The sequence below is a fragment of the Coenobita brevimanus genome, chromosome 22 (assembly GCF_032717465.1).
Source record: "Coenobita brevimanus isolate Jiangsu-jjx chromosome 22, ASM3271746v2, whole genome shotgun sequence".
NCBI classification, from domain to species: Eukaryota; Metazoa; Arthropoda; class Malacostraca; order Decapoda; family Coenobitidae; genus Coenobita; species Coenobita brevimanus.
In genome coordinates, this window is record NC_136975.1 from 45,809,537 (window position 1) to 45,824,257 (window position 14,721).

The 14,721-nt window shown below is 40.3% G+C and overlaps 1 protein-coding gene across 1 annotated transcript in view; it reads left to right on the plus strand.

The window, feature by feature from the left end:
- LOC145392504 ((E3-independent) E2 ubiquitin-conjugating enzyme UBE2O) overlaps positions 1-14,721 on the plus strand; it is a 55,573-nt gene that overhangs the window by 18,729 nt on the left and 22,123 nt on the right. The window contains exons 4-11 of the mRNA XM_080266894.1: positions 1,502-1,660; positions 2,799-2,902; positions 3,537-3,721; positions 7,763-7,822; positions 9,013-9,045; positions 12,996-13,178; positions 13,322-13,488; positions 14,066-14,274. Coding sequence (XP_080123020.1) covers positions 1,502-1,660; positions 2,799-2,902; positions 3,537-3,721; positions 7,763-7,822; positions 9,013-9,045; positions 12,996-13,178; positions 13,322-13,488; positions 14,066-14,274 — 1,100 coding nt within the window. The remainder of the gene's footprint in view (positions 1-1,501; positions 1,661-2,798; positions 2,903-3,536; positions 3,722-7,762; positions 7,823-9,012; positions 9,046-12,995; positions 13,179-13,321; positions 13,489-14,065; positions 14,275-14,721) is intronic.

Genomic DNA, 14,721 nt, shown 5'->3' on the forward strand with positions numbered 1-14,721 from the left:
TTTGCCATCGGAAAGTGCCAGGCACACGCAAGGTGACTGTCGCTTGTCTCAGGCAAGATGGCGGCCCCGGTATGCAGTACATTGTTATGGTTCAGGTTCCGTCACCCCTTCAAAGCCCTGTCTTTTCAACTTGTTCATGTGTGCCCCCCTGTTATCGTCACCTCTCAGCCAAATATCATACTACAGTAGACATCGTGTAGCACCAGGCCAACTTTACGCAAGTGTGATTACCGTACTGTATTGTGTTGTTATAATGATTTACTATACGTTAGTAACTTTGCCTGTACTGGTGTGATAGTGTTTCTTTTGGTGAATTACTGTACAGTACTGTGGATTTGTGTGCCCAGTGGTAAGGTCAGTGCCAGTGTAGGCCCCAGTGCTATGGTTGGTGCGGGTATGGGCCCCGGTGCTAAGGTTGGTGCAGGTATGGGCCGGATTCCCCTCCCCCTAACCTGTTCCTGTCTGACTCAGAGGCTGACTACTAGTGCCTGGAAGCACAGGCTGTCCCCCAGCCTCGGGGGGGGACAACTTGGAGACGACTTTGACCAACGCAGGGAGGAATGAAGGTGGGTTGTCATTTATGGTTCAGTCTTGGTTAAGTGACTTTGGGAAGTTGAGTTGACATAACCCCCCTTTTATAATGTGTTTCAATCTCCCGATTTATGATAAAATCGGTATACGATAAGGTATGACCTGACGTAACCCCATCGTAAAACGAGTAGTGACTGTATTTCATCCCAATTCATTGATTCTAACTCCTCCCCTACTTTGGTCCTGTATTCATCTGCCATTTCTTTGATTCTCAGCTTCTCGACTTTCAGTCTTTCCCCTTGACTGCTCCTTTCTCTCCTGGTCCACCTCACTCCTCTCAGCTTGATCTTGCATACCACAATCATATGATCTGACAGACCTGCACATCGTCCTTTCACGGCCCTCATATCAGCAACCATTCCCAGCATCGACCTTTCTACAAGCATGTAATCAATCAGGCTCCTTTCAGCATGATCCTCTTTTCTCTATACCATGTACAGTGTATGTGTGTGTGTGTATGTGATTATATATATATATACATATATATATATATATATATATATATATATATATATATATATATATATATATATACAGTATATATATATATATATATATATATATATATATATATATATATATATATATATATATACAGTATATATATATATATATATATATATATATATAAATATATATACCACCCAACAGTGGGTGGAAGTTTTGGCACGTACTGTATTATGACCACACTGAGAGATGTTGACTTATATTAGACAGATCTGTATGTCAACATTTTCTCTCTTTTACAAAGATTGGAAAATTTACATTTTTGGCCATGGGAATGATGAAAAAATCCAATTCCACAGTTTCTGGATGATTGAAAAAAAAATCTGAAATACTGAAGAGTAGTCTTGATACAAAAATGAAACACAAGAGGAAGATGTAACTAGCCTTTGTCCAACAACATCAGGACTCTGAGTTCCGCCGGTACGACTTCTACCCTGGTCAGCAGCTGGTGGGGTGCTCGGTGGCATTTGAGGATGTGGAATGGCTACACCGCACTCGGGAAATGGAGGCCACCCTTGCCAAGCCTCACAAGTCTATTAAGGTTACCGTCGATCAAGTCCAGGTCAGTGCTGTTCGTGTCTGACAGCCTTATTCTTAACCTCATTCTTAACCTCGTGAGTCCAATAAAACCTTCTTTAATTTATGCTAGCTTGTAGATGGGTAACTATCATCAACCCCAGGAAGTATTACCATGAGGTTGATGTGTGACTGCAGGCCTGGTAAGTAGGTATGCTTTCATCACTGTCAACAGGAAACACTACCAAAGGTACATAGAGTTCTAGCTGAGGCTCTGACATTGGTACAGATGTTCTTGGATATCTTGGACATCATTTTGCCCAGCAATTTCCCAGGACTGCTGGGAAATAATTAGCTGACTTTGGTATTTGATTTAGCTTCCTGTCTGTAGGAAGCTTCAGCTGTACCATGGTCTGACTTAGTGTGAGGATTCATTAAGGGGAAGCATGGTATCAATTTTATGAATGTTATGTCATTTATGCTTGCTAAGCCCAGATTGTTTCATTCAGCTTAGTGGAGGTTAGTCGTGGTGAAAGAGATGGCGAAAGTTGTATCTAACCCCTCCAGTTTGAAAAGTCTTGCCTAAGCTGATTGTAATCATCTGCTCATGGCAAGATTAAAATGATAAATATGGTTATGCTATGGTTTTCAGCTGTGTCTTGCACTGTAGTTAAAATGTCCCCGTTGTAATGATGGACTTGCCTGGATTTGATCTCCAAGAGGTGAGTGAAGGTTTTTCAGTTATGTAATATCATCAGTTGAAGTAGATTGGTCATCTACCTCTAAATGCACTGGAACATAGGAGCACAACACCTTGAAGGGGGGATTATGGACTTGGCCATTGCTCCCTTTTATATTCAGTCACAGATGTCAATAATATATGGGATGTGATAAAACAGCCTTTATGTATCTGATATTGTCATTGGTACAGCCATCCATCCATCCATTACCTGATCCTTTGTTACCCCATCAGAAACATTGTGTTCCCAGGCTAGGCTGCACAGTCACGGGATTTAAGGCGAGGGTGACAGGTCATGCTCGCCCCTGAGTGGCATTATGTGAGCAGTAAACCCCACTCACCCCATGGATTGAAACCATTTTGGGTTCTATTTGGTTGGAGCACCTTGACCCACTAGACAGCAAGGCATTTGAATAAAAATGTATGTTTATCTCTCTCTTGACAGGTGGTTCAACTGGGTGTCAGATGGCAGTGTCGAGCCTTCTCCAATGATCCAAATGTTGATAAGGAGCAGCCCAAATACCTTGTCCAGGGAGAGGACTTAAAGAGGTAGTAATACTGACTGTAGTTGGTTTATCTTTCAAACTAAGCCACTCCCATAGCTTGATATGAAGTTGTGGTTGCATGGAATTTTATTATCCTTACTTAGGACATAGGAATGGGTCTCTTGGTTACTAGTCAGTTGTACCCTCCGCTGTAAGTGTACCTGGTCATTAATTGAGCTGAAAGGGGTTTGAACAAATGCTTTCCAATGTTCATGATCAAGAACAAAGGTCTAAATTAACAGCAGTATAATAGTGACAGAAATCTCACCCACAATATTATCTTTGTTTTGCCTCCAAACAACTTTATCTTCTGTACTTGTGATATCTCATTGCCCAGGCCTTTGTTGTTTTCCTGATGGAAACAGGAACTTTGAACAATTCCTCAGTTCAAGTAGCCTCTTGTTTGTTTAAAGTTTATAAATTATGTATAGGTAAATTATGTCAGCACTAGTATTGTATAAAGTGGTCATACATCCACTTCAGTCTGACAAGAATTACTGCTCTCTTTTAGGAAATGACTGAAAAAGTAAGATTTACCTCTAAATGAATGATCTAACTTTCTGACCATGCCTTAGTTAACAATATTCTGCAGCAGTTTAGAAGTACAGAGGTTCATCAGGATGTTCATATTCCATCAGAGTGAAGATGCTGAATGTGTTCGAGCCATGTACACTGCAGCTGGGTGATCGTAACTATTATTCTTCACGTGAGGGGGACGTGATCATGACGCGTGAGCAGTGGCGGCGTCTAGTGGCAGCACAGCTTAACTCAGACCAAACCAACCCATGCCCTCTCAGACCCAGACCAGCCAAGACAAAGTCCAGTGAGTATGCAGCCCTTTCATTTTTTAATATTGTTTATAACATATTAGGTTTGTGTGAGTCAGGGGCCACACTGACAACAGGGGATACATTTAATAGCAACCCTGTCAGTCCAGTTTTACATATACAATAAAACCTCGATATAACGGACTTCAGTGGACCACAATTTGCTTTTATCGAACTCGAGTAGCTACCGAACTAAATTCCTATACTGTATATCGGGAAAAATCCGATAAAGAAAGAAGTAGTCCGGGCTGCCTGACCACTTCAGCTGTGTTCACAACAATAAGGTAAATAAAAGACATGTTTATTAGTGTACAGTACATCCATCCATCATCCAATCCTATGTTGCCCCATGAGGAGCATAGGAGCCCGGGGCTAGGGAGTTGGTCCTGACATTTAATATGAGAGTGACCAGCCTCCCTCATCCCTAAGTGGCATTACGTGAGCAATAAACCCCAACCAACCCCTTGGATATAAACCTTCACTGGCTCAATCCGATTGGAGCGCCGTAATTACATACTAAACCACCAGGCACCAAAATTTGGTTATATGGTTACCACCCAGCATAGTAAATGGTTTCCTGGTGTACAGGAAACCGTTTGGCTTGTCACTCAGTGTACTGTAGAGTCATCCACAGGCAGAAGGAAGAGGAAAGCATAAAGGAATGAAAGACAGAAGAGGGAGTGTAAAGTCACCTGTAGGCAGAAAGACGAGGAAAGAAAGACAGAAGATGGGAGGAAAGAAGGATGGAGGAGAGGACAGGGTAGACACCCGAGAGTAGCACTACATTGAGTGAGTGGATGGTGAGTGCCCCCATCTACCACACTGTACAATACAGTATTATTATGTAAATTATACCATATGATTAATGTACTATAGTGAAGTTATAACACAGTACAGTACCGCAATGATAGTCACAACAGTTTAAAAACCGTTCTTGTGATCTGGACTTATGTCTTATAAATCGGAAAAAGTCTGGGTTAGCAGAGGGAAGTCGGGAGTCACTTTTATCAGAATTTCGCTTTTTTCGGAATGGCTTGGGCCCCAATATTCCGTTATAGTGAGGTCTTTATATATATATGTATATATGTTTATTAAAAGAATGCCTTCATGTGGTGGCATCAAGCTGCCCAGTTATACAGAAATCTTTCAGTCCCTTCCCTTTCCCTTAAAAGAAGTATGGTGGACTACAAAGGGCAGCTTCTGCCCAGTTAGCTAGGTCCACATTCATATGAGTTTGGGGTTAATAACAGCTGATTCCAGAAAGTTTTATCCAGTTTTGGAGAAATGAACTGGAGAGGTTACAGTAGCCTTGCATTATCTCTTCGCTTCTCAAGGTCTTTCCAAAGCTGAATAAAATCATGTGGAGATGGCAAGACTAAACTGGTGTGAAAAGATTAATTTTAGATGCATAACTGAACATACTTAGATGTTCAAGGTAATGGTCCAGCCTACTAAGTCTCACCAGTCCTTTCCCTTAGATCCAACCCTACCAAGAGCAAGTCACATCAGAAGTCATTGTGATTAGTGTTAGTGTGTCGTGCTGTTTTTGTTTTGGTGTTTGGTGGTCTAGCAGTTAGAACACTCCAATTGGAGTCAGGGGTGTAGTGAAGGGGGGGGGGCGGAGGAGGTGGCCGCCCCCCCTCCTTGAGGGTCTAGAAATCTAATGGGGCTAAAAATAATGATAATAATAAATTTTTGAAAATAAGTAAACAAATCACTAAATACTATATAATACAGAGAGAGAGAGAGAGAGAGATGATGATGAGACTCCCAGATGCATTATTGTCCTTTTATTCCATAAGGATCATTAATTTTTTTTTTTTTTTTTTTTTTTTTTTTTTTTTTTTACAAAATCATTTTCTTGTTCTATTTTTTGCCATTTTCACTATAATGAGTTACCATCTAAATATTCCCATACATACCTTCAGAAGCTTCAGGAAGCCCCTAAAAGTACTTAATTTTCAAAAATTTTCCTGGGGGGGCTCACAGTGCCTCCCCAGACCCCCCAGCTGCAGAGGCTCACTTCGCTCACTTCCCATCACCTTTTCAAGATTCTATAGACATCTCTGTCCTGCCCCCCCCTTGTGAAGTTTCTGGCTACACCCCTGATTGGAGTAACAACTTTGCATAGATTTGATCCCCAGTGCATGGCTGATGGAGATTTTTCAGTCCTGTTAAATCCACCTAGACTGTTACCATTTTTCATTGATAAATTGTAGATTAGGTCAGGATATTTGAGACAGCTTAGGGTACAAAAATCATGGAACATATGTTAGGTTCATTTGAGTTTGGAAGCTGAAATTATCTCACAGCATGATGCCATTAAATATTTATCCCATTCAGACCAAGGGTCTTTCCTGCAGTTGAGTAAAACCAGTAGAGGACAATCTGACTGAATTAGTAAGGTTACACTGGGTCTGAATTGAATATATTGAGAGACTATAGTTCATTCAGACCCCCTTTTTTTTCTGCGGTTGAGTAAAGTTTTGGTATGTACAGTATGTGTGGATTCTAACAGCCAGCTAGTCAAACACTAGTGTTATTGGGTCTGAGTGGGATCTGTTTCTGAAAGTACAGTAGTAAAATTCTTCTGTCTGTAGATAATCATATATTATTCATTTATTTTGTTTTACCATTACTATTTCTTAGAGAGAGAGGGCCTTTCTTTCTGATATCTGAATTATTTTACTTCAGGCTGTATGTGGGACAATTTTTTTCAGTACCTTCCTAATAATATTGCAGCAGTGTTCAGTGTATCACTGTACTGTGTGTGTCTCAGCTCTTAGTGTGTGTGTGTGTGTGTAAAGCATGCTACCTTTAGCTTGTCTGTTTTATACTACAAAGTATTTATTATTTTCTCCTTTAGTCACAGCAAACCAGCACTTTCTTACCTCCACTGAGTTTTATTTGTTGTCTGTTACTTGGAAAGCATAAAAGAGTTAGATCATAATCATTAACCTAGTTTAAAAACATGTTGAATTCTAAAATGAAAATTACACTCACTGACAGCGTCAATTTGATTTTAGAGTAGAGTACAGTAAAACATTAGGAATTTATATATTTTCTGACATAGATTCTGTAATTTATATAAAGTATTTTTAAGGGATTAATTGCTGTTACAGTTGTCAGATAGTATATACAGTACCAGTATACTTTAGCTGCTTTGCAAAATGTAAACATTGTTATAACCTTTTGCACTTTTCTTATGTTACCTTAGCTTCAAATGAATATGCCTTATGTACTCTTTACAGCACAATCCTTTAGTAATGAATGGAAGAGTTATACATATAGAAAAGTTGTTTTGGGGGCAAGGTACAGTACAATAATCTATCTTCAGTTATGAATAAGGTCCAATTCAGGCTGAAACCGTTGCTCCAGCGAAGTGAACCTCTGATACAATGAACACTATAGCGGACTCATTTGTCAATACAACACTTTTAGCATTTCAAAAAAGTGCCTAACTTTCTAGAATGCTGCTTGGTGTTCAACTGCCTTTGTTTACAAGTAGCCATCTTTCAAGGTCAGACTATCATCTACTTGATCTGCCAAGTTGTTAGTGTTGTGTTACTTATTTTTTTTATATATACAGTACATATTTTTTCATATTGCACTAATAACATTCTGGCTGTGGATTCTGCTTCTTCAGTACTTGGAATAAATATAAATTAGTATACTACTTTTAACTTAAAGTTGGAGGTGATAAAAAAATACGAACCACATACAGTAGTACAAATTATGATTTTAGTGGAGTTTTGGCAATAACAAACATGATATCCACTCAGTTACTCCATCAGAAAGGGAGTTCACTGTACCTCTCCAATGAACAACTGTATCAGATGTATGTGTAATTCTTCCTTTTGAACAGTTCACAGCACTGTGCTATCGAGATACTTTAGTAATGAGTATTTCTTGTCATATACTATATTTGAGTTTGCATTTCCTTATTACCATATCATTTGGCACATCAGGTAATTTGATTTTCTTTGGCAGCTGTATTTATATTTTGCTTGTTTACCCCCCGGTCGATTACTTTGCAGAGAGAAAAGTACGGTCTGTTTTAGCGGGTACCCTTGAGGCAGCCGCAGGTATGCACATCTGTTGATTACTTTAGTCTCTCTGTTTTTGTTATTGTAGTTTTTCATAGTTTGGTAACATTTTTTGCTGTTTTTGCAAAATTTTAATGATATGGCATAAGTATTTTTTTTAAAATACTATTTTTGTAATACTGTATTTTAGTAATAACTCCTTTGGTACAGTGGTCTTCTTGCGTAATTGCTTGCCACCCTCATATTATTTAGTTCAACTAGGGGAGATTTCTCATTTTGAAAGGAACACTATCCATTAGCCCCTTCATTGCAAAAAGTCTCCCCTAAGCTGAATGAAATTATATGGAGGAAGGAAGAATACATTTTGAAGAGAATGTCATCGTACTGTAGGGGTTGAGTTCTCCATGGATACCTGGTGGTTAAGTAATTTTAGTTGCCAGTTGGAATGAAGAATAGGTGCTGTATGCATCAGTTTGAATCTGTAAATGGAGCTGAGATTTTACAATCATAAAATGCCACCAGGGACATAGACTGGTCACCCGCCCTTAAATATTCTGGAATTTAGTAGCCAAGCCTTAGGCCCCTACACCTTTGAAGAGATAATAAAGAACTAGATTTTAGTTTTTTTAATATATATTACAGAGGAAAACTTTATAGTAGATGAAGAGTTGCAGGTTAAACATTGTACCATAGACTAGGATGGAGCAGGTAAGGGAAGTGTACATGAAGGATGTGATGAATGTCATTTATTATTAAATCACATTGCTGTTGTGGATATTCAGGGCTGCTTTGTTCAGTACTGTTTCCAAATTTTATTTGTCTTGCCAGAAATCCTAGGTGTTGGGAAGCTAAATACTCTATTGATTAACTTTCCACTGCTAGTATTATCACAGTTCACTATGTAGATATTTTAAAGGATATCTTGTGAAGGGATTACAGTAGACTCTATTCAGCCATATACCAATTTATTTTTTTTGCTTTAAAAATCCATGTATTAGAGGGTTAAAGATTGGTTCCATTTAATTTTGGCAATAGTGCATGTTTTGGAAATTATGGATTGCTGCATATTATATTTCATAATCATTATAGATGAACACTGTGATAGTTCTCACACTTTCATGGTTGCCTATTTCAAATTTCCACCCTGTTCATTTACTAGAAGAAAGTAGGGTTATAACAGTGGTGATGAATTACCTAATATGTATTAATAATTTAACATTGTTCACTTGCAGATAAGTCAGCTGCTAGTCAACCACAGGCGAGTGCAGCAAAAGGTAAGTGCATTAGTATAAAGTTTACTAATGATAGTTATCATTTTAAGTCAGGGATATGTTCCAGAATGTTATAACTTCATTTAATAGATAGAGGAGTACCATTGACCCTGGGAGGAACTACCATGAGAGTGAACTGTAGCTACAAACATGATAACTAACCACACAACTAACATTCATATGCAGGAAAATCAGCCTCTAGTGTTAAGGCCAAAGTCTAAGCTAAGAATCTCACATTGCTACAAATCTTATAAATCTTCAGTTTATTTTTTCCCAGCAATTTTCATTAGCTCTTAGAATATAATTAGCTGGTTTGACACTAGGTTTTGCCCCCAGTCAATAGACAACATCTGTTGTACCATTGCCAACCTGATATGGAGGTTCCGTAAGAAGAAGGGTGACATCAGTTGATTTGATATACACTCTGAACTTGGCCCAAAATTGCCACCTGTCCATTTTGAATGCTGAGCTGTAACAAGAGATTAACACTAGAATGTGATCTAGGCATAAAGAGATACCGGTACTGTGGAAAGAATGCTGGGCCATAGTATTGTCTTTATTTGCATCTGAGGTACAGAAAAATAAGCTGCAAAAGACAAAAATCTCTAGTAGTAGTAGTAGTTGCAATCTCAGGTTCATCTGTATGTTAACCCAGTAGGCTGCAGACTGAAGTAACCCCCTACCCTTCCTGTTGTCCACCATCCCCTTTTCAGATGATAGGGAGTTGAGGGATGCTTACATAACCAGGCAGCTGAGCCACTCACCTATGTCATTGCCACCAAACAAAGGTACTTTTCTCCAGCATCAAAAAAATCTCTGCCAAGTTTATGTAGATGAACTTGTTCTGACTTGGGAGAACTGACAAATAAACTTTATGGATATAGGTTGTTCACCTTAACTTGGTCCAAATTTTTTGTCATTTTGCAGCTCCCATCACAGTGTGGTGTGGCAGAAGACAAAATCATGGACCACATATTTTTCATAGCATTTATTTGTGACTAGCTTCCCCCTCCCCCCCTCCCAGATGAAGCTGATGTCATTTGTGTGAGCTATACCATTTCCAGCCTGATTAACTCCCTCACTCTGTTGACCTATCGTTTTAGTTTAGCTTATTCTTGCTATTTCCAAGCACTAGCTTTGGAGATGCCTTTTGACCTTGGGCTGTTAGGTATGACCTTAGCTGAATACAGTAGGGCTGCGCGGATAACGCCACTGCTGGTCTTGCGCTGATGTCACTATCTGTGGAATCGCCATCCATGGGATAAACTTCTTACCTAAGTAAATCAAATTAGTCTGGGACTTTTTCAGCTACACCCCTATTTTCCATCTTTAACCACATGTATCAACTAGAATTTCAACAGTATTAAAACTGTTGTATATTAAACATGCAGGAAGGTTAATCAAACCTACTTTTTAATGGCTCTGAGTGCTGTTTTTGAATGTTGAGTGTACTGGTATGGCCTACTAGTGGCTCTCGTCTTGCTTGTGGTATTCCATGCATATATTCTCTAGGATTTTTTTTTTTACCCTTTTTTCACCTCCTCCTTTCTCCAGCCTTCTGTATTTGATCGCCACCACCATTTTGCCCTCCAGTTGGAACCATGCCAGAGGTAGAAGGCATTGCTGTATATTAAGCACACAGTCACTGTAAAGGTGGCCTTGAAAGCACAAAAAAAAAAACATCAACAGTGGGATGGGATGGCCTCCTGCAACAAGTTACAATCGCCATGTGCTCAATATCAGGGTTACCAGGGTCCCGACCCTGGCAACTCTGCATGACAGCCTGCTGCAATCCGTGCAGCATGTCCTGTTGCAATCCGTGCAGCATGTGTCAGTATGAGATCGTTTCTATCCTGTCGCCGTCTGTGAAATCGCAAAGCAAAATAGTGCTATCTGCACGGCCCTGCTAAATACAGTAATCCCCGTACTATCCGGACACCCCACTTACCGGACATTGTGGACCTGGACCTTTGGAACCCAAAAATGGCCAAAAAAAGACAAAAATCCCCCCAAAATCTGATTTTTTCCTCACCCGTAAATTGAAATTGCCGCGCGGCACCAAACTGCTGTTTACAGGACAGCCCCTTCACCCTTTCCTTCCTCCCCCCTCCCCCCCTACCCTGTCAGGATTGCCATTTGGTATTTTTCATTACCAAATGTGGACCAATTTGGTAATGAAACATTCATTTGGTAATGAATCAGAATAATGCATTACCAAACAGGTTTTTCACATGTATGAGGATACACAGGATGGAGATGGTGGATTGTATGCTGTCTCTGATTAATCTGCTAGCCTACATAGCATGAAAATAATCAACTTGCTGTTAATTATAAGGAAAATGATTACATTTATTTCCACTTGTATATATAATTAGTGCAGAGTAAATGCTAGCTTTACGAATTCGGTAATGAAACGTTATATTTGGTAATGAATATTGAGGAGTGTGGTAATGTGGCCGAGCTCTGATTTGGCAACCCAGCTCCTCCCTCACCACCAGTTACTGCGGTGGCTCAATCGGTAGAGAGGTGGCTTGCAATCCTAACGGACCCACGTTCAAATCCTGGCTGGGGCAGGTAACGGTTTAAGGATTTGAATTTCATTAAATCAGGCTTTACTGATCTACCAGAAGACTCGCCAACATGACTTAAAAATCTATCTATCTATCTGTCTATTGCCAGATGCCACAATCCCATAAGGGGTGGCCATTTGACTTTGAGTTATTTGTTTTATGGGGAGGGGCACTAATCCTCCACCAACCCACTTGTTGACACGTAGGGAGCACGTATGATTTGGTTATATGGTTACCACCCAGCGTAGTAAATGGTTTCTAAGCTTACAAGAAACCATTTGGCTTGTCACTCAATGTAAAGTCAGCTGTAAAGGAAAGAAAAGCAATAAGAAGTGACAAGAAAGATGGGAGAAATATGAAGAGAGGAGGGCAGACACAGAAATAGAATGATAAAGGCTAAGGAAGAAGTGGGCAGCTCTGCATCAAGTGAGTAGATGATGGTCACCACCACCTACCACACATGACTTAAAAATACCCCTGCTAATACCAATACACCAGTCCTGTATGAGACAGGCCTAGCATGTATTCAATATGGACAGTGGGTGTTAGCGCCGAAGTGGTGACATGTAGAGGTGTATGGTATGTAGGAGGACTGCTGGACCTTGATAGCAGGCTGTGAAGCCTATGCCGAGTCGGACACATGAAAAAAAAAAAAAAAAAAAGAACTGTGATCACGAGTAGATGCTTTTCGCAGTGGATGGTGCACATGCTCGTTTTGTGTGAATAAACAATGAACAAACTGCAATACCTCGCCACTAGACCACACGGGAATTTACAGTGTTGTGCAGTGTTAAGAAATTAGAATTTAGACTGCAAAGGATTAACTGTGGAGTGCAAACTGGCTGTTGAAACTGGCATGGTGCAATTAACAGTATGCAGTGTTACACAATTATAACTCACAGTGCAAAGAATTACTGTATGTGCTTCAAGAGCATTTTCGCCACTGCCAAAGCGTTAGAGAAGGCGGCTGCAGACTTGCTGTAAGTACCCTGGCTGAGGTAGTCACTTCTAATTCCTCATTCTTTGGTTCCTTTTCATTTATTTCATGCTTTATGTCCATTATTGGTGTGAATAGGGTCTTAAATAGGTGCTGTTGTGTCCGGTAGGGAGTTATTTAGGTGACTTTCAAAGTTAGGCTGGGTTAGGATCCTTAAGTACCAGTCCAGGAGCCAGGGGCCCACTTTCCGGATGGGACCACTTTCCGGACATGCCTTTGGCTTTATTACATCGGATAGTGGAGGGATTACTGTATTGTAATTTCATGGTGGTAGCAAGTGTAAGTTGAACAATATGCCATCATAGTGAAGGGATTAAGGTTAACTCAATATAGTGAATGATTGGGTGATGGGTGGAATATTGAGGTACCTGTTTTCCTGTTGTCAGAGGGTGAGTCAGATATTACTAGTGAAGTGGCAGGGGCAGAGGGCGGAGCAACGGCCTTAGTGGATGCATATGGCAAGGAGGACCTCACTATGACCATGGACAGTGATGGCTATATTGATGTGGACACCGATGACGGCTCCGACACAGCCTCTGTCAGCAGTGGTGCCTCTACTGGTTCTGTTGGTAAGTGGACAGCCAGTTCTTTAGCTACCTGGTAGTCAAAAAAAGTAAACTAGGTGATCTTTTGTTTAAAAAAAAGGTAATAAAAATAAAAATAAATCCATGGGTCTGAATGGGTTAATAATTGCTGTGCTTGGTCTCACAAGGGAAGCGAAACAAGAAAGGTCCAGCACTAATGACCAAAATGATGAAGAAACGCAAACTGAAGAGAGCCAAGCGCAAGCAGACTGGCGAGGCTGCAACCATCAAGGCTGGGGATCAGCTGGTGGTGGAGACTCTCATGACTACTTCTAAGGCAGATGTTGTCTGGCAGGTGTGGTGCTGGAGAATTTGTAATTTTGCATTATTTTTTAATTTTAAGGTGTAGTGGATGGTTCCTGGAAGTAAATAGTAGAATTGTGAACGTGTGATTGGTAAGTGAATTTTTTTTTTTTTTAATCCCATCCATCCATCCATCATCCAGTCCTGTGTTGCCCCATGAGGAGCGTAGGAGCCCAGGGCTGGGCAAGTTGGTCCTGACATTTAAGATGAGAGTGAACCCACTACATTTATTAATGAGGTCATTATTATTAATTCATCAACATAATTGTCATCTAAGAGATTTATAACCAGGCAAGCGAGAATGTGTTGATTGCTCCCTAGGCAGTCTTATTATGTAATATTATTGCAAGATGGTTTGGAGGTTTCTTAACACCTGTTCCTCATTAATTTGTTGTGCACATTACACCTCAGTAACCTCCCTTATGTTAGTTACGCAAACTTTGTCACTAAAACAATATGAATAACACAAGAAAATGTTAAGATGTATGCAAATAAATCATTAAGGAAGAGGTGTCATAAAATCCTCCAATGCCACTCAGAATACAGCACCAACACCCAACTTTCCACAGGATGGTACACTAGAGCAGTCAATCCTGTCAACTGTGCTGTACCCAATCCACCATTTAGACGACCAAGAGTTCTTCCCTGGTGACTTTGTGGTGGAGCAGCGCGAGTCCCTCGATCCTCACGAGTATGGGGTTGTCCAGAGGGTTGACCATGCTGGCAGGACCTCCATCGTGAAGTGGTTCCGCACCTACACAGCTGGCAGTGACCCAAAGTAAAGGCTTATTCCCTCCTTGCTTCACATCTTTCATAATTCTTAGTGTTTCTCAGTTGTATCCAGTCTGTGCAGCCCCCACACATTCTCTAACAGTCCCATTTCCACTGCTGCCACTTTTCATTTCAAACTAATGCCATGACAAAGACTTCAGTCCATTAGTTCATATGGACAATAGTACACCTTCATCCAGTTCTTGTGCAGCCTCTGTACTCAGCCCTACACTTCATATCGAGGCTTCCATAGCACCAGCCACCTTTCTTTCCCGTCCCACTCAGCTTTCCACTTGATTTGCACATTACTTCTTTCCTCTTGTTATAGTGAGAGCTACCTCTCTTTCTCTTAACCGGCACATCACACTAAGAGGTACCTTGTCTCTCAACAGTCATCACTTATGTAAAAAAGAAAACAAGAAAAAAGAAAGTAAAAAAACTGTATTAACTTGCA